At 52.1% G+C, this 19,421-nt stretch overlaps 1 protein-coding gene across 3 annotated transcripts in view; it reads left to right on the plus strand.

Moving 5' to 3' along the window:
- The window catches only part of FBXO42 (F-box protein 42), a 38,116-nt gene that overhangs the window by 716 nt on the left and 17,979 nt on the right, over nt 1-19,421 (plus strand). The window contains exons 1-6 of one of the 3 annotated variants that reach the window (XM_058855198.1): nt 2,828-2,847; nt 3,103-3,241; nt 8,346-8,473; nt 8,564-8,615; nt 10,749-10,865; nt 15,834-15,968. In XM_058855198.1, coding sequence (XP_058711181.1) covers nt 8,363-8,473; nt 8,564-8,615; nt 10,749-10,865; nt 15,834-15,968 — 415 coding nt within the window. In that variant the 5' untranslated portion in view covers nt 2,828-2,847; nt 3,103-3,241; nt 8,346-8,362. Of the gene's footprint in view, nt 1-2,827; nt 2,848-3,102; nt 3,242-8,345; nt 8,616-10,748; nt 10,866-15,833; nt 15,969-19,421 lie in introns of those variants that run through there. The other 2 variants (XM_058855197.1, XM_058855196.1) reach the window with 2 other exon arrangements.

Raw genomic sequence — 19,421 nt, forward strand, 5'->3', positions numbered from 1 at the left:
CCCCCCCTAAAAGGCACGTTTGCCCCCTAAAAAACATATTTAAAAAATTTAAAAAAAAAAGCCATAATCTCCCCTCCTGCCCCCCCAAAAAAAGAGAAAATAAAAGTCCCATTTTTCCCCGAAAAGCCCTGTTTCCCCAAAATTCAGTGCTGGCATGGGGTAGTGCCAGGACACAGGCTGGCAGTGGGGAGTGGAAATGGCTTTTTTGGGGAAATGGCTTTTCCCCCCCCAAAAAAGAGAAGAAAAAAGTCCCATTTTTCCCCGAAAAGCCCTGTTTCCCCAAAATTCAGTGCTTACATGAGGTAGTGCCAGGACACAGGCTGGCAGTGTTGGCGGTGGGGAGTGGAAATGGCTTTTTTGGGGAGAAAATAAGGTATTTAGGGGGAGAAAACAGCTTTTTTGGGGGGAAACATGGCTTTTTTTGGGGAAATAGGGATTTTAGGGAGGGAGGCACGGCTCTTTGGGGGGCAGACATGGCTGGGGGTGCCCCCAAAACCTCAGCTCGCCTTGGCTACGTGTGAAAACAAAGGTGAGGCTCAGTCTGCGCTTGTTCTCTGTGCGAACCCGCATCTCCCCTGGCTCCGTGTGTGTGTCTGTGTGTGTGTCAGTCCCTCGATTTGGGTCCTGGGTGCCCAGCTCGGGGGTTTTGGGGTGTCGCTGCCCCATTGTGTGCGCTCGGGGCTTTGGGAACGGCGTTCCCCAAGGAAGGAAGGAATGTGTTGTTGGCACGGCGGGGCTGGGCTGAGCAGCGCTGCAGGGCTCGGCAGCAGGATTAGCTCATCCTCCCGAACCTCTTGGATTCTCCACTCGCGGTTTCCACTCGCGTTTTGCAGCCGGGGTGTTTAATGGGCTGATCTCCGAGGAACGCTCGGTGCAGGAACAAAAGGGGAGTGCTCGTGTGTGGAACGGGGATGGGAGATAAGCCCGGGATGGCCGGGAATGCCGATTGTGCTTTAATCATCGCTGGGAACCGGCTCGGGTCAGCAGCTGGAACTCTTCCCTCGGCTGAGAGGGACGGGGATTGCAGTGAATTCTCTTGGAGGAGCTGCTGACCTAAATCCGTGCCCTGGCTGGGAAGGACCTTTCCCCAGGAGCGGAGCCTCCCAGGGAAGCTGAGGCTCGGGGGCGATGCTGCGCTGTCCTGACAAAGTGCTTTATATCGCGACAGAGCCCCCGCTCTCCGCCCTTCTGGAGATCAAGGGCCAGAGTGGGAGATTTCCTCATTCCCACCACCATCTCTCCTTCCTTTTCCTTATGCTGATGCCAGAGAAAGGCTGAAAACCGGGATTTCCCCCTTGGGTTATGTCCCCCTGGGCTTGGTATTTCCTTGGTGTCACAAGCAGGAGAGAAGAGAGCAAAACCTTGGGCAGAATTCCAGCTGTTTCATAGAACCCAGAGGGGTTTGGGTTGGAGGGGCTTTACAGACCATCCCTGCCGTGGATTTTCCCCTGTCCCAGGTCTCTCCAAGCCCCATCCAGCCCGGACACTTTTCCAGGGCAGTGTGGTGGCTGTCTCTCACACAGTGCTGTTCCATCACGTTGGATTCTGTCCTGTTCTCTGGGATCTGTGTGTCTCCGTGCTCAGGTGGCAGCAGAGCCACATCCCATGGTTGTTTTGGCATAGCAGGGATGTTTGTGCGTGTTTTTCCTGCTGTGCTCCCTGGAGTTTTCCCTGGCAGGTGACTCCACCCAGGCAGCATTGCTGTTCCAGGGTGGCAGGTGAAGCTCTCAGATTCAGAAAGGCTCTGGACAGTTTATCATTTTCTCTCACGGGTTTTTACAGGCAGTGTGTACGATTTTAAATTTTATTTCGAGTTTATTGCCTGGGACTCCGTTTTTCGCTGCGTTTAGCTGCAGGAGCAGCCCTTGAAGGAAGCTCACCCACAGGACATGTGTTCCTGCCCTGCCTGGGCTTGGAATGAAGGTGGGGTTGGTTTATTCCCACTGCTGAATGCGTGTGACCTTTGATTTGGGGATTTCAGCCTCTGCATCACCTTCTGGAGAGCTGGGATGCGGTGCTCATCCCATCCTTAATCCCAGGAAACGTAAGGCATGCAGCACTCTGCACCTCTGCCGGGAGTGCAGGTTTGGAGTGAGAGCTGGGGATGGGCTGGTTGTGCATTCCCAGCACGCTGCTGATCCCTGGAGTTCTGTTCCCAGGGCTTCCAGGAGGCGCTGGCTCTGGGCACAGCTCGCTTCCAGCCCAGCCACTTCCACAGGATGTGAGCGAGGGCTGCTGGAAAAGGCTTCCCACTCTCTGTGTAAACAGAGCTGCGCCTCCAAGGGAAGTGATTTTTCCCTGTGTGTTCCGTCAGGGCAGGCTGTGTTGGAAAACATCCATTCAGGATTTTCCTAAGGCTGGAGGTGGGTAAGCTTCGGGCTTTGACTTGGGAACGGCAGCATCACCTGGAGATGGCTGTGAGGGCTCAGGAAAGGTGTTGGAGCTGGAGCCAGGTTTGGCCCAGGTCCGGATAAAAGCTGGAAAGAGGCCTCTGGGAAGTGCTGCTGTTTCTCCAGGGGTTTTTCTCCAGGGGTTTTTCTCCAGGGGTTTTTCTCCAGGGGTTTTTCTCCAGGGCTGTTTCCCCAGGGGTTTTTCCCCAGAGCTGTTTCTCCAGGGCTGTTTCTCCAGGGCTGTTTCTCCAGGGGTTTTTCTCCAGGGCTGTTTCTCCAGGGCTGTTTCCCCAGAGCTGTTTCTCCAGGGCTGTTTCTCCAGGGCTGTTTCTCCTTTCAGAGCGCATTTCCCACCCCGAGCGGTGCCGCTGGCGTCTCTCTGGGCTGTCCCCAGCAGTATCCAGGCTGTGCTGCCAGGAGCAGCCAGCACAGCTTGTGATGGAGTTGGGAAATCCAGGTCAGAATTCCTTTTGAACTCGCCTGTGTTGCTGGATCAAAGCAGAGCAGGGGTGACACATCCACGTGAAAATCACGGCTCATGTCGAGCAACCTGCAGGAATCAGGGCTCTTCCCATTGGGAATTTGCTGTTTCAGGAGCTTCTCTGGACTGTGTTCTCTCCCCCATTTCTGTGGCAATCTTTAAATATTTGTATTTGCTTACTGAACTCCCACTGCAACATCTGTGACTGAGAATCCTCATTTTCCCCCCAAGGGAAGCATGGATGCAGTTCAGGCACCAGCAACTGGCAATTCCAATGCACTGCATCTCTCCCTGGCTTCCAGAATTCTTTGGAAGTATTTCCCTGCCTCATTTTGTCTTGTGCAAGTTTTTTCATAATTTGAGGTTTCAGGTAAGTTGGCAGAGCTGCTTTTATTTATTTGGAGCTTTTCTTTCCAGGCCAGGGTGGATGAGGCTTGGAGCAAATCTAGGTGGTGTCCCTGTCCATGGCAGGGAATGGGATGAGTTTTAAGGTCCTTTCTGACCCAAACCATCCCATGATTTGGACTCCCGTTAGGTTTCAGTGGGCAGATCATCTCTGGTTTGAGGAGTGCTTTGGGGTTTTCTGGGTAAAAAGCAGCTCAGAAATGTCAGAACCTGGGTGTGAAGTTGGGCTGGCTGCAGGAAGAGCTGTCCCTCCCCAGACTTCTCACCGCAGGGAATCTGGGACACGGGTTAATCATTCCAGCTGGGGTTTTGTCACTCTGGAGAGCCTGCAGTGTGATTTATTTCTGCTTTAAAAGAGGCTTGTGAACCTTCTGGGTGCAGTTATCCTTGTGCTGAGCTTCCAGGGAAGGGGCTGGCCGTGAGAATCGCTGCCTTTTCTTGTCCCTGGTGCTGGAGCCTTTTGCCACCTGCCCAGAACACCTGGAAGGAGAGACCCAGGTGCAGCATCACTCATCCATTGTGGAATTTCTGCATTCAGTTCCTCCAAGCAGCCGCCTTTGATCCATCCTGCTCTTCCCAGAGCTGCTGTTGGGCCGGGTGTTTTCTTCCCCAGTCCCAACAGCTGCTGGGAATTCCTGAAACCTCCCAAACTCTCAGGTTTCTGCAGAGTTGTGTCTCAGGAGGGGCACAGGGCATGCTGTGGCTGCTCTGGACAGAATTCCTGGATGCTCTGGGATCCCAGGGTTCCTGGATGTGATGATGAGGGATTTGCTCCGTTCTCCTGCTCAGATCAGTGCTGGTTAATGCTCCTTGTTGGGGTGACAGGATGGTAACAAAGGAGCACCTTGGGGAGCTCATTTTGTCATTGAATGGTAGAGATGAACTTGAAATTTGCACAATTTCCCTGAATTTTTGTTTGCTGATTCACATATTATGGATTTGACTGCTCTTTTTTGTTATCTCTTTCTCAGTGTTTGATATTTAGGCTCCCTAAAGAGCCAGGCTTCAGGCACAGCACAAAGGATGGAAGGAGAGCTCCTGCTTTCCTCATCCCCAATATCCAGTGCTTCTGCTTCTCCCTGCATTGCCTTTCCCCTGAGCTGAGGAATAAATCCTGTACAAAACAAGAACAAATGCTCTCATTTATTCCACTCAAATGAGTGGAAACTGCAGCAAATCCTCCCCTCCAGCCCCTTGGGTGGGTCAGACTCACTAAATCTGTTTCCAGTGGAATCCCTGGCTTGTGTTTTCCTGTTCTGGCTCAGTTGGGGTTTGCCTGGTGGTTTGTGGGTGCTGTTCCCAACCCCTCACACCTCCCTGTGCCAGGATTCCCTGTGCATTTCATCCCATTTCTCCCTCTTTTTTACCTGTCAGAAAATCAGGAATTGAGGCATCCAGTGTGCTTTGGATGGTGTTAGTTTTGGTGTCAAACCCTTTCCAAAGACATTTCCACATCTTTCATTTGGTTATTCTGCCCAGGCAGTTGGATCTGGACATGGACATTGGGCTGGATGGAAATCCAGAATTTACAGAGTTGTGTTTTCAGGCTGATGTTTCAGATGAGCAGGAGCGAGCTGGATTTAGGTCAGTGGCTGTGTTCTCCTCACAGTTCTGTTAGAAATTCCCTTCATTTGTGTGCATGAACCCATTTCAGTGACTTTGGGAGGTTCCAGGTGTTGTAGAACTCCGGGAATGCTGTGACACTCACAGGCTGTCCAAACAATCATCCCAGTTTTCCAACTCCTAATGTGCTCCTGTGCTCTCCTGATGAAGGAAAGGCTGACAGCAATTCCCAGGATCTCCCAGTGTTTGCTCAGCATTCCCAACCAGGAATTCTTACCAATAAATCATCCTGATCAGGTTTGGATAAATGTTTTTATCGTTTAAAGTTCATCCTCCTACAGCAGATGTTACACCAGGAAGAGCAGCTGCCCTTTTCCTTGGAAAAAACTCGATTTTCCAGCCTTTTATTTGCTTGCCATGGGGTTATTCCAGGTTTTGGAGCTCACAGATGGAGCAGGGAAAAGCTGAGGTGAGGATAATCGGGATCCAGGGCCGGCAGAGGGAGTGTGTGAGCCCGAAATCCTCCCAACTTCCTAAATTCCTGGGATTTCGGGAGCACGGGAATGGGGAACAGCCGATTATTGCACCCCAGCAGCTCCTCTTGTGCCGCCAGGGCTTAGCAAGGCAGCTTTGGGCAGGACTGAAACAAATCCAACTCTTTTAAGGGTAATAATATTGTCCAAAACACATGGAAATTCTCCTAATTCCAAATACATCCCTAACAAGTGGAGGGGATGGAGATTTTGGCTTTTTTTCATGGCATTCTGAAGGGGTCTTTTTTGGTGTGAAAAGGGAAATACAGAACTCACAGGAATTGTGTTTTCAGATTTGTTCTGCATGTGAACAAAACCAGGCTGGATTTTGGGGCAGTTGAAATGTTTTCCTTGTGGTTCCATTATAAATTTCCTGCGTATTTATTAAGATCTATTAAGATTTTTATTAAGCTTTGGAGCCATTTATGAGGTTTTATAATTATAATTATAATTTTTATTATTTCCCTACATGCACCTCAAGTGTAGTGTCATTAAACTCTGCTGCTTCCCCTTTTCCTGTGAACCCCACACCAAAACATCCCTCAAACACCAGCTCACTGATTTGTGTTCCACCAATAAATCCAGGATAAACCCCCTCCACGTTTTCTTTCTGGTTTCCAGTGCATTTATTTTGTGGGAAAACACATTCAGCAGGATTTATTCATAAGTTGCTTTGCTGTTTGTGCAACAAATCCTGCTTTGTAATGTCACATTGCTGCTTATTTTTTAATTGAAACCTTGGAAAGAAACGAGCAGGAATCTGGAATAGCAGAGGGTCAGTGATCACTGGGCTGGGAGGAATTCCTGGGATGTTGGTACCTTTTTATTACACAAATATCAACCAAAATTCAGCTGTTCCAGGACGATGGGCAGCAGTAAAAATGACATAATTTGGGATTTTTTCCCAAAGTCCCTAAACCCTGCTGTTCTAACAGGCAAAACCATCACAGGGAGATTGTACTGACAGAGAAATGTTGGAATTTTCAACCCTGTGGATGGAATTTAGGCATCCTTTCTTTTCCTGGGTGACTTGTATGAAAGAAAACCAATTTCCTGTTGGGAAAGAAGGGGGAAAAGCCTTTCTTGGAAGCCCTCTTGGAACTGCCTGTTTTGCAGGGATAAGGAGCATCCGTGGTGCCAGAATTCCCGAGGTTTCACTCTGCAGAACCCTCCTGCTCTGGCACAAAACCTCCAGGGGAGGGAGGGACAGAGCCCTTCTGCACCCCGAGCCGTGTTAGGATGGAAGCACAGGCACTTCCTCAGCCATGGATGCCTTTGGAAAAAAGCCCCAACCCTCCATTCTTCCATTCTCTTTTAGCACAGCTCCACTTTTCCCTTTTTCCCCCACTTGCCATCCCTCAGTCCCTGGGGAGCGGTGCGAGTTGTGAGGCAGAGTTTGGAGCCTCCCCTGTCACAGCACCAGCTCCAGCAGGGATTTCTGACCCTGGAAATGCCATGGGCTGGGGTGCCATGGGCTGGGGTGCCATGGGCTGGGGTGCCATGGGCTGGGGTGCCAGCTCTGTGCCAGTTTCTGCCGTGCTTCCTCCCAAACATTGGCTTTTCCAAAGGAACCTGACAGCGCTGGGGGCTGATGCTGTCGCCTGTCGTTTTCCTGGCTTTAATCTCCCAGTTCTGTTGGTTGCCATGGAAAGCTGTCCATGTGTCTGTGTCTCCACTGCGTGGGAAAAGCCTGGATTGGGAATGGCAGCTCAGGTTATTCCTGATAAATAAATCACATTTATAAATCAGGTGAATGACCCGAGCTGATGTGGTTTAATGGGGTTTGTTTATCAGTGTATTTCTTTATCAGGATATTTCTATATTGGGATATTTATCCTGTTGAGTAACCCATGTTAAACATCAATAACTTAAATTCCTTCCAGCTGTATTTTCTGGGATAGTTAGTGTTTGAAAAAACTAATGATATTGTCCTTATATTGGAGGATGTTGGGGAAAAGCTGTGTCTTGTCTTCCCTGTTGAGGAGCTGCTTTGCTTCCTGGCTTGCTGCAGGTTGGGTTTATCCCATGAGCTGTGTGGATCTGCCTCCAGTAATTCTGGTCAGTTCGAGCTCACCCTGGTTTGGGTCCTTTCCTCGTGCTGGGAAAGGATAAAAAGGGAATTTCTGGACAAGAAAGCCCCAGGAGCTGTTCCTGTGGCTTGGGCTGTTGATCCAGCAGCAGCTGCCTCCCTTGCTCTCCACTCAGGCACCTTGGGAAGGAGAAGTGCTGCTGCTGGCCTCAGGACAGGCTGGCTGCTTCCCAGGAGAGGGAGCCCAGGGGTTTGTCCTGCAGTGGCAGGCACAGATTTAACCTCACACAGTGCCAGCTGCCCAAATTGGACACAGCCCCTCGTTAAGGTGGATTTATTCCACGATACCTTTCTGTCATCGAGGTATCACCTTACACTTGGGATGATGTTGGGAATAGCTGGAGGTACAACCTCTGCTATCCCAGCCTTCCATCAGCAGTAAATCCCAGGGGGATTTGCTTTCCTCACCTTCTGGCAGCCAGGGCTGTGTGCAGGTATTCCACAAATAACAGGGAAAAGGAGGGTGAAAATGAGGCAGGGAATTTTCCTCCAGAAGGAGCTGTTTGGGGTGAAACAGCCTCGCTGGCAGAACAGGTTCCACAGGATGGAGGGGCTGTAAATGTGCTGGTGATCCTGTCTCAGCTCAGGTGAAATCCCACAGGGATCCTGTCCCCATCCCAGCTGGGCAGGGCAGGGCAGGGTGATGTCTCCTCATGCTCAGAGAGGGAGCAGCAGCTCCAGGGCTTTGCCTTTGGCTCTCTGCTTCCCACTGGAGGCAGGGTGAGGAGAGATGGAGTGAAAAAAGCTGTTCCTAAACCACCCTCAGCTACTGCAGAACCTACATCCTGCGCTCTGATTGCCATGCCAGAGCCCTGTGGTGTGACACACACCTCTCAGTGCATTTGTGACCCTCCCTGTGACCTCCCCACTGTCCCTTTTCCCAGCTGTGACGTGGGATGCCATGGCCAGCTCCTCGGACAGCGATGACGATGGCTTCATGGCCGTGGACCCAGAGGACGCCGTGGTGGAAGGGACGATGGAGCAGGAGGATGAGCCCCACACTGAGCTGGAGGTGGAGGAGCCCAGGCCCAGCTCCAGATCGATGCTGGAGCTGCCAGAAGAGGTTTTGGAATACATCCTGTCCTTCCTCTCTCCCTACCAGGAGCACAAAACCGCCGCCCTTGTCTGCAAACAGTGGTATCGACTGATCAAAGGTACAAGTGACGGCAGTGTGTTTCTTTAATTGTGGCATTTGGAGCCCAGCTCTCTTTTACCTTTGCCTCTTGTTTTCCCCCCAAACTCTGAAATCTGACTGCTGAGAAATCCTAACAGCCACAGGGTCACTGGCTTTGCTCAAAGCAGGCCTGTAGCTGTGCAGAACTGAACCCCTCAGCCTCTCTCAGGGTAGGAAACCCACAGAGGCCACAAATTCCCATCCTGGAAGTGTCCAAGGCCAGACTGGATGGGGCTTTGAGTGAGCTGGGGTAGTGGAAGGGCCTTGGCAGGGGCTGGAGGAGCTTTAAGGTCACTTCCAGCCCAAACTGAAACAAAGGCCAAGCCCCACAACAGAGCAGCTCCTTTGCTGCCTTTGGATGCTCCCAGTGCTGCACCGGTGACCTTGGATTGCAGCCTCCTCCCCAGACCCCTGCCAGTGTCCCATGGCTGGTGTGGCTTTAACTCAGTAATTCACATTCCCAAAGCTGCTGCTTTCAGCTGGAAACAACCCCAGCTCTGCTTGAGATAAGTGGAATATAAAATCTGTCTGAGTGGAGATGTGCATGTTCCAGCTTCCTGGAAGAGTGGCCCAGAGACACAGATCCTTCCTTTGCCTCTGCACAGCATTCATCCCTGAGCCTCCTGGGGGTGTTTTCATGCTGGAGAAGTATGATACAGCAAATAAGGAGGGAAAATTTGGACAAGGATACCAGCAGAACCTTCTGCTTTGTTTTATTTTAATATACTGGGTGATTTCTGGTATGATTCTGTTGGGTGCACACTTTAATCACGAGCTTCATTTAAAAACCAAGGAGTTTCAGATGAGAGCTGTTAAATTCTAGGGAATGGGACGAGGGGAACGTGTTCCTTCTGGAAAGCAGGTGTCAGGTGAGGAACACCCTTGGCAGTTTGTGATGGCTCATTCATGGATTTCTCCTCATTTGTAAGCATGGCTCACATTCCAGGCATTTCCCACTTTGCCCAGAGCTGCACAGGCTGGGGGTTAAAATCCCCCAGTTACCCCAGCAGGGAGCACAGCCCAGTGCATCACTGTGGGGCAGCAGCTGCCCCCAGCCCTGGGGAAGGGCCTTTCCCAAGTGGCTGCGTGGCTGTTTCCCAGAGTGGGCTGCAAAGGATGCAGCTGGGATGGACAAACATCTGGGACTCACCCCAAAGGGCTGTGGGAAACATCCCTGGAGCTGAGGGATGGCACAGCGTGGCTGTGGGCTGTGTCACCTCTCAGGGGACCAGTGGTGCACAGCAGCTGGGCCCTTCTGGGGCAATTCCAGCCAAAAAAGGGTTTGGAGCCACCACCTGCGAGCTGTGCCCAGAGAGGTCACTCGAGGTAAACAATTGCTCTGTGTTCTCCTGGTTCATTTTTCCTGTTTGCCAGGATACATCTGCCGTGCAGTCCTGGATCTCACCTTCCCTTTCCCGTGTGACTCTCAGGCATCAGCTCCTTGAGGCCCCCAGGCTTTATTTTTTTATTTTTTTGTTTTAAAAATCCCTTCCTGCTTTATATTCCGGAGTGGGATTTCTTGCTGGGGGTGTTCCTGGCACAGGGCTTGGGGAAAAGCTCTTGGCAGGTTGTGGCATCTTCAGTGCAGGTGCCACCAAGCGTCTGCTGAGCTGCAGAATCCTTCTCCAGAGCCTTTTGTCTCCTCAGGGAGCAGCCTCTGACCCCTCAGACAGAATTAGTGGCAGCCTTGAAGCATCCCTGCTGACTTTTATCACTGATGTCTCTCCTCTCTGACTTTTTTCAGATCCCAGGGCAGTAGCTGCATTCACACTCTTAAAAACTGATTATTGCACTGAGGTTCCTTGGGGGAAGGGAAGCTGCCCCTCGGGGTGTGATGAGGGAACAAGGGTGCAGCACACAGGGCTGCACACAAGCTCTCCAAAGCATCCCAGTGCTTCCTTCCTTTCCCAAAGGCTCTGCTTCCCAAGCTGGAGCTGGCAGGGATGTGGTGACCCGGGCCAGCACACACTGCTGATTTCCACATTTGCAGAGTTCCCTTGTCTTTATTCTGTCTAATCCCCCACATTCCCAGCGTGTTTCTAACACAGTCACAGGGGTTTGGAGCTGCTGTGGCTGTGCAAACACAGTTTGTTTTGTGGTGTTGTGTCCCCAGGTGTGGCCCATCAGTGCTACCACGGCTTCATCAAGGCAGTGCAGGAAGGGAACATCCAGTGGGAGAGCCGCACGTACCCCTACCCCGGCACCCCCATCACCCAGCGCTTCTCACACAGTGAGTATCCCCTGCAATCCCCCTGGAATTCCCCCTGGGATCCCTGTGGGAGCTGCCTCTCATCACCACTGGTGTTCAAACAACCCACAGTGTTCAAACCCACCCTGTTCAATCCCACCATGGTGTTCAATCCCACCCTGTTCAATCCCACCCTGTTCTATCCCACCCTGTTCAATCCCACCCTGTTCAATCCCACCCTCTTCAATCCCACCCTGTTCAATCCCACCATGGTGTTCAATCCCACCCTGTTCAATCCCACCCTGTTCAATCCCACCCTGTTCAATCCCACCGTGGTGTTCAATCCCACCGTGGTGTTCAAACCCACCATGGTGTTCAATCCCACCCTGTTCAATCCCACCCTGTTCAATCCCACCCTGTTCAAACAAAAGGGAGCAGTTCAGTCAACAGCACCACTCAGTGTTTGTGTGAATTCTGGAGGAGAATTCTGGAAGAGAATCTGAATTCTGGAAGAGAATCTGAATTCTGGAAGAGAATCTCCTGCGATTCTGGAAGAGAAGGGAAAGGGAAAAAGATACCTGAAGCCTTTGAGGGAAAGATGGGAATAAACCCTGTTCTTTGGAGTGCAGTAGCACTGAGCTGCCGCAGCTCCAACAAAAACAAAACACAACAAAAATTCCACCTTGTGGCTCCAGCACGGGGTCAGAGCCCTCTGGGGGCCAGCTCTTCCAGGAAGCAAATTGCATTTTTCTAAGGGGAGATAAAGGCAGTGCAAGCCCTGCCACTCCAAGAGCAGCAGGCATCGCATTTTCATCTTCCCAAGCAATAATTTATGAGGCAGCCGCTGCTGTGCTGCCTCCTGCCAAGACAAGTCCGGGAGACGCTGTGGGGAGCTCTGGTGAAGTCATTGAGCTCTGCCAGATATCCTCACCCTCCCGAAGGATGAAAAGGCTCCGCAGTTCACAGCTCATTTTTAGCAGCCTTAGTGAAGTGCTTATTAATGACTTCACATTTGCATGTATTTCCCTTCAATTTTAGCAGTTTTTGCGACTGCCTAGAGCTCAGGCCAGCTAGAAATTCCCTGGAAAAGGCTCAGAGTTGCCCCAAAGAGCAATGTGTGTTCTTTCCTTTATCCTGCTGCCTGCCACAAGCTTCCTGGCTCCAGAGTGAGTTGTCTCCCTAAATCCGCTGCCCTCGGAGCGTGTAATCCACATTAGCCTCGCTCGGTGACAGTGCCCTGGCTCTGCCCGGCCCCGCTGGCCACGGCAGCGTTATTAATGCACTTTGTGGGCACAAAACTAATCTGGATTAACTTGTTTGCTGACTTAAACGGATTGGTTTGTGAGCAGCTGCCCAGATCTGCAGCCTCTGCTTTCCCTGCAGCAGCGCTCCGTGCCTGCGGGCAGGATTCCAGAGCCAAGCTACAAATCACCAATTCCGGAAAGTTAAACTGAATCTCTGAACCCTCACCTAAAATCCCAAGGGATGACTGGGAGCTGAGGTGGAGGGAACAAGAGGTTTGGGCAGTGGGGGAGGACTCACAAAGCCCTTTTTGAGGGATGAGCGATGCGCCAGTTTTTGTGGGAAGACGTCATCGCCCAGGCATGAGCCAGTGCTGCCATCAAAGCCCCGTCTGGGGCTGGCTCTCCCTTCCAAGAATTATTAGAACTGTCCCAGAAGTGCTCACAGGGAGCACAAACCGACAAGGAGGGGAATTTTAAGCAGTTGGAGGTCAACCTGTCTGCTGTCAGTCCTGAAGGGAGGAAGGGCAGAAGTGCTTGATAAGGAATAATGAATGGAAGGTGCTGCCGTGGGAGCCTGGCAGGGATCACACAGCTGAGGACACACTGGACGAGCTGTCACTTCTCCAGAGCATTTCACTGAAGCTGCAGAACTTCAGGGCAGGAAATATCAATAATTCTGAGTGTTTAGAGGCAGAAATCCTCCACATTTGGGGTTTTTTTTTTTTCTGGGTGATGTTTGCAGGAGTCACCGAGTTGTTTTATGTATGAACCTGCGAGGTCGGAGCAGGGCGATGAGTCACGGGGTGAAATCACTGCCCGCAGTGGGAGAAGCACGTCAGGAGGCTGAGGAATGCAGAAACGGAAAGGCAGCAAAGGAATGCCGACCATTGTGCCAGGGCTATCGATCCTCTGCTGGAGGACTGACTCATTTTAAGCACTGATTTATTGTTTTTGTTTCCAGGGAGCCTGGGGTTGGTGGCACCACCGGGCTAAGTAATTAGAGCAATTTGTGGGTTGGACAAAGCCCTTGGGAGCGGTGAGAGCTGGAATGTTTGTTTTACAGGATGGGCTGCTCCTGGAGCAGAGCTGCAGCTCCTCCCAGCACCCAGCCTTGCTCAATATCCCTGGATTTTGGGCTGCACCCAGGCCCTGCACTGCAAGGAGCAGGACAGTGGCAGTTTAGGGAGTGAGGTAATAACAGGTGGAGATGGAGGGAGATGGGAAAGCTGGGGGCGTTCACCTGAGGAGAGGAAAAGGCTCCAGGGAGAGCTCAGAGCCCCTTCCAGTGCCTGGAGAAGGACTGGGAACAAGGGATGGAGGCACAGGACACAGGGAATGGCTCCCAGTGCCAGAGGACAAGGTCAGATGGGATATTGGGAAGGAATTCCTCCCTGTGAGAGTGTCCAGAGAAGCTGTGGCTGCCCCTGGATCCCTGCAAGCACCCAAGGGATGTCACCCTCCAACCCAAGGACCGTGTGGGAATGGGATTTACAGCCCAGCCAGCTCCTTCCCATCTCTCCAGTGGGAAATACAACCCTTGAACCTGGATGGGTTGATTTATTTCATGTTCTCCACCTTTCAGAAGGCAATGTTCTTCGATTATGGTGAAGGGAATGTGCTTTCCATTTTGGTTTTCCCTTCCCAGTCATCTCTGCTTTGGTTATCAGCTGCTCCAGGTGAAAATCTGTGGTGATTCATTGCTCAGGACAGGGGAGTCAGGAGCTGGTCAGAACCAGCTGCCTCTGCTCTCTCTGAGCATCAATGTCTTCAAACATCAGAATTATTGATTCATTTCCAAAAATAAGCCACTTCTGCAGCACTGAAACTCTGGGGGTCACTGAATTCTGCTGGGACATGAAAAAAAACCCCAGCTAAATCCATTCATTGTTTCCACACAAAAATAAACCTAAAACCATCAAGGACGTGCACAATTTCCCCCTGATTTATTCTAGACCTGATATAAAACTATATATAAACATATCACAGAATATCCTGAGCTGGATCCACAAGGATCATCAAAGTCCAGCTCCTGGCACAGAGCAGCCCCAACAATCCCACTGTGGAATCCCTCCAGGCTGGAATAAAATGCAGTTTTCATTGGGCTTGCTTTTTCCTTTTTTTCCCCTCAAGCTACTCTGCCTTCCTTATCTTCAGCAGCTTAAAATTACTCTAAAAACGAAATATGAAAGCACAGTCCCAGTGATTTTGCTGTGGGGTTATTCCAGATGGAATTTTACAGGAAACCTGGAATTCTCCAAGGCAGAGCCCTCCCTGCTCCACCTTTCAGTTCTCTCTTGCCAGAGGTACCTGGATGCTACAAACACCTCCATGGATTTTGTTTTGGGGCCAGAATCTCTTGATTTCCCTGGGTATCTTTGAGGGGTTGTCAAACATGGTGTTCCCTCCCTGTTCCCCATCTCGCTGCCTCATCCTTTCCCACAGGGAGCAGAGGGAATGCCCATGGCTGCTCCTGTGTTTTAGTGAAGCTTTTTAAATTAAAATGAAATTTTAATTTCATTTAAATGAAAAAAAAAATTAATTTTTAAAGGAAATCCTGAAAAGAGAACAAACCCCCAGCCCTGGGTGCACAGGGTCTGTGAGCTGTGTGAAGCGGCTCAGGGAAGGTCAGTGAGCTGAGTGCCTTAATCACAGCTAAGCTAATTAATTACAGGCTTCTAAAGCAGTTTTCTCTGCACTTTGAGGAGCTCTGCCTGAGGGGATAATACTCTTGGGAAGTGAAGCTGGAGCTTCACCCTGCTCAGGGATACCCTGTGCTTCTGGGGCAGCCTGGCTGCTTTTCTCCAGGGAGGAAAGAAAAGAGCCTGATCTGAGTGAGGCACAGGACAGGGACAGGGACAGTGACAGTGTGAGCACAGGACAGGGACAGTGTGAGCACAGGACAGTGACAGTGACAGTGACAGTGACAGTGACAGTGTGAGGCACAGGACAGGGACAGTGACAGTGACAGTGTGAGCACAGGACAGGGACAGTGACTGTGTGAGGCACAGGACAGGGACAGTGACAGTGACAGTGTGAGCACAGGACAGGGACAGTGACTGTGTGAGGCACAGGACAGGGACAGTGACAGTGACAGTGTGAGCACAGGACAGGGACAGTGACAGTGTGAGCACAGGACAGGGACAGTGACAGTGACAGTGACAGTGTAAGCACAGGACAGTGACAGTGACAGTGACAGTGACAGTGACAGTGTGAGCACAGGACAGTGACAGTGTGAGCACAGGACAGTGACAGTGACAGTGACAGTGACAGTGTGAGCACAGGACAGTGACAGTGTGAGGCACAGGACAGTGACAATAACTCTGTGAGCAGTGACAATAACCGTGTGAGCAGTGACAGGAGCACTGTGAGGCACAGGACAGTGACAATAACCCTGTGTGAGCAGTGACAGTGACAATAACTGGGCAGTGACAGGAGCTGTGTGAGCACAGGACAGTGACAGTGACAGTGTGAGCACAGGACAGTGACAGTGTGTGCAGTGACAGTGTGAGCACAGGACAGTGACAATAACTGGGCAGTGACAGGAGCACTGTGAGGCACAGGACAGTGACAATAGCCGTGTGTGAGCAGTGACAGTGACAATAACTGGGCAGTGACAGGAGCTGTGTGAGGCACAGGACAGTGACAGTGACAGTGTGAGCACAGGACAGTGACAGGAGCTGTGTGAGGCACAGGACAGTGACAATAACCGTGTGAGCAGTGACAGTGACAATAACTGGGCAGTGACAGGAGCTGTGCTCTGCTGCAGGTGCGTGTTACTACGATGCCAACCAGTCCATGTACGTGTTTGGGGGCTGCACCCAGAGCAGCTGCAACGCCGCCTTCAACGACCTCTGGAGACTCGACCTCAACAGCAAGGAGTGGATCCGGCCCCTGGCCTCAGGTGAGCCCTGGCAGCTCCCCCCACACCTCATCCCTCCTTCCCATGGCTCAGGGTCCGTGTTTCCATGTGTGGCTGAGCATTATCCCACTGGATTTGGGCTGTGTCCCCCTGGGATTGGGCTGTGTCCCACTGGGATTGAGCTGTGTCCCACTGGGATTGAGCTGTGTCCCACTGGGATTGAGCTGTGTCCCACTGGATTTGGGCTGTGTCCCCCTGGGATTGAGCTGTGTCCCACTGGATTTGGGCTGTGTCCCACTGGGATTGAGCTGTGTCCTCCTGGGATTGAGCTGTGTCCCCCTGGGATTGAGCTCTGTCCCCCTGGGATTGGGCTGTGTCCCACTGGGATTGAGCTGTGTCCCACTGGATTTGGGCTGTGTCCCACTGGATTTGAGCTGTGTCCCAGAGAAATGTGGGCTTTGTGGCAGAATCTGTGTTCTCAGTGCTGCTCTCAGGGGTCTCCTCAGGAGCTGCTGGTCCCTGTTGTGTTGATAAGGCTGAGATAATCAGGATTGTTCAGCCTGGGAAAGGCTGAGAGAATTGGGATTGTTCAGTCTGGGAAAGGCTGAGTTGGGATTGTTCAGCCTGGAGAAGGCTGAGAAAGATGTGATGATTGTTCAGCCTGGAAAGGAGAAGGCTCCAGGGAGAGCTCAGAGCCCCTTCCAGTGCCTGAAGGGGCTCCAGGAGAGCTGGAGAGGGATGGAGGGCCAGGACCCAGGGAATGGCTCCCAGTGGCCAGGGATGGATGGGATTTGGGGCAGGAATTATTCCTGGCAGGGTGGGCAGCCCTGGCACAGGTGCCCAGAGCAGCTGGGGTTGCTCCTGGATCCCTGGCAGTGCCCAAGGCCAGGCTGGAGCGAGCTGGGGTAGTGGAAGGTGTCCTGCCCATGGCAGGGGTGGCACTGGGTGTGTTTTAGGTCTCATTCCGTGATTCCATGGCGAGAGTCATTGTCCCAAAGCTGAGATTTTCTTTGCTCATTCCAGTGGCTCCCACTCCAGGTATTTTGGGGAGTGGAGCAGACAAGCCCATGCAGGTGGGAGAGCGTGGGAAAGCAGGTTTGTTCCTGCTGTCCAGGCACCCTCAGCCAGGCAGGAAAACACAACAGATTATTTCCCACACTGTTTCTGGTGCTGGAAGTGTCACCCACAACAGTTTGGTTTTTTTCCTTTTAATTTCTGAGTTCCGCTAAAGTAACTCTGAGGAAAGCAGAAAAATTGGGGGAAGCTCTTGGGGCAGGGGGGAGAAATCAGTGTTAAAGCAGCTGTTTTGGCAGGGGGAAGGAGAAAAGGAGCTCAGCATCCACCAGCATTCCTTGCTGGGCACAGAATTCCCTGTCCTGTGCTCTAAGTATTGTGGACTGCTCAGGTATTGTTCAAATTATTTCCTTGTCTGGCTCTTGAAGCCCTCCAGAATTCAGGGAACGAGGAAATAGAGGTGGGGATGGATATAGAGGGAGATGGGAAAGCTGGGGGTGTTCACCTGGAGAGGAGAAGGATCCAGGGTGACCTCAGAGCTCCTTCCAGTGCCTGAAGGGGCTCCAGGAGAGCTGGAGAGGGGCTGGGGACAGGTCCCAGGTGTTCCCAGCTGTTCCCAGCTGTGAACAGCTCACTCTTGGTGCTTGGGTCCCCACCCACACTTGGGAAGTGTGGTGTTCCTGTTCTGATTTTTGTGTCACACAGAAATCCTTGTGATTTGTGAGACTCCCACAGGGGAGAGTTAAGGAGTTGTGGATTTAAACAGGGGGGAACACAAACCCCACCCCTCCAGCTCATCCATCCTCCCCTGCTGGAGCTCTCCCCGTGCTCAGGGCTGGAGAGAGGAGGATGAACAGGATCCTGGGCAGGGAGAATGGGGCTGAGAGCTGCCCCGCTCCGGCCCCAGGCTCCCACGGAGCCACATCCCAGTGGCTCCCCAGGAACGGGAATTGCTGTGGGAATGCGCGGTGGGGTGAGGTCCCACGGGAAGATCCCCGGGGAGATGTTCCTGCATGTTGTCATGGCGAGATGGGATCGCAGCTGGAACTGGAGGCTGGGAGCAGGGAGAGCTCCCGTTCCTGCTTTTCCAAAGGGATGAGTCACCCCTGGTGGGATTCACTCTTCCTCTGGGTGCCCCGGACCCAGAGCGCTGCCTGGGAAAGGGGAGTGACTGGAGGGGGCAGCAGCCGGGAGCTTTGAAATGCTGTGGTGTAAATAAGGCTTTAAAAAAACCAAAACAACCAAGAGTTGACGTTGATTGATCACCACTGGTTGTGTGTGCAGGCTGATTGTGTGGAGGAGTTCCCACACCTGCCCCACTCACTCCACAGCTCTGGAATAAGACCCTGGCCCTTTCCCAAGGCCAGGTCTTGCTCAGAAGGGTTCCCTCACACTCCACATTCACCCTCGTTAAGCATCTTCTCTAACGAGCCCTGGGCAGAGAGTGGGAGCACAATGTCTTGGGCACAACTTCATCCCTTTCTGAGAGGCTTTTCCAGGAGAAAACGCCCTTTTGTTGTTGTTGTTGCTGCTGTTTGTTCCTACCTGTTTTCATCCGGGTTTTCTGGCTCCCAGGCATGAGATGACATCAGAGCTGGATAATTCCCCTCCAGCCCGAGCTGCTTCATCTGGGAGTAAATATTTAGCCTTCAAAGAAATAATTGGCCTGCGTTTCTTTAGTCTCAGAGACGGAGGAGGGAGATAATTACTTGAAAAAACCCTAATTTTTGAGGTTTCAAAGTATTTTTTTGCTTAGATGTGAAACAATGGCTTTGACGTGTGGCTGATGGGGCTGGAGCAGCACAGGAGAGTCGGCGGTGCCTGGCTCTTCTGGAGAGCTTCTGGTGAAGCTCTGGAGAGGAGGGCAGCAGGATCTCTATTTTCAGAAGGTGCCTCCTCTCCCTGGAGCTCTCCTGGCCATTGGAGCTGCTCCCAGCCCTTCCCATCCCACGCAGGATGTGCTGGAGCAGGAGCAGGAGCAGGATGGTTCCCAGCCCCACGTGTGGGACGCTGCGGTGCTGTCCCGCTGCTCCCTGGCAGGCAGAGCCTTCTCTGCGTGCTGGGGATGCTTTCCTTGGCCTCACCTGCACGCTTCACCTGGGCAGTCCTTGGCATTGGAGCCCATCTGAGCTCAGGGGATCCTGCTGAGGGGCTGGGGGTGGTTTGTGCTGGAATGTGTTTATCCAGCTGGAGGCCAGGGTGAGGCCCCACTCCCGTGAGTCCGGCTGGAGCACGCTGGTTCCAGTGGCGAGAGTCCCTGGTGCTCCCCAAAAATGGGCTGAACAGTCAGGAAAGAAACCAAAGCCCATTTGAAACAGAGTCCCAGGACTCTGAGTACCTGGAGGGGCTCCAGGAACACTGGGGATGGACTTTGGACAAGGGCCTGGAATGCCAGAGGGCAGGGTCAGATGGGATATTGGGAAGGAATTGTTCCCTGTGAGGGGGATGAGGGCCTGGCACAGACTGGGCTGGACAGGGCTT

Source organism: Poecile atricapillus, chromosome 22, assembly GCF_030490865.1.
Source record: "Poecile atricapillus isolate bPoeAtr1 chromosome 22, bPoeAtr1.hap1, whole genome shotgun sequence".
In the NCBI taxonomy this organism is placed as follows: Eukaryota; Metazoa; Chordata; class Aves; order Passeriformes; family Paridae; genus Poecile; species Poecile atricapillus.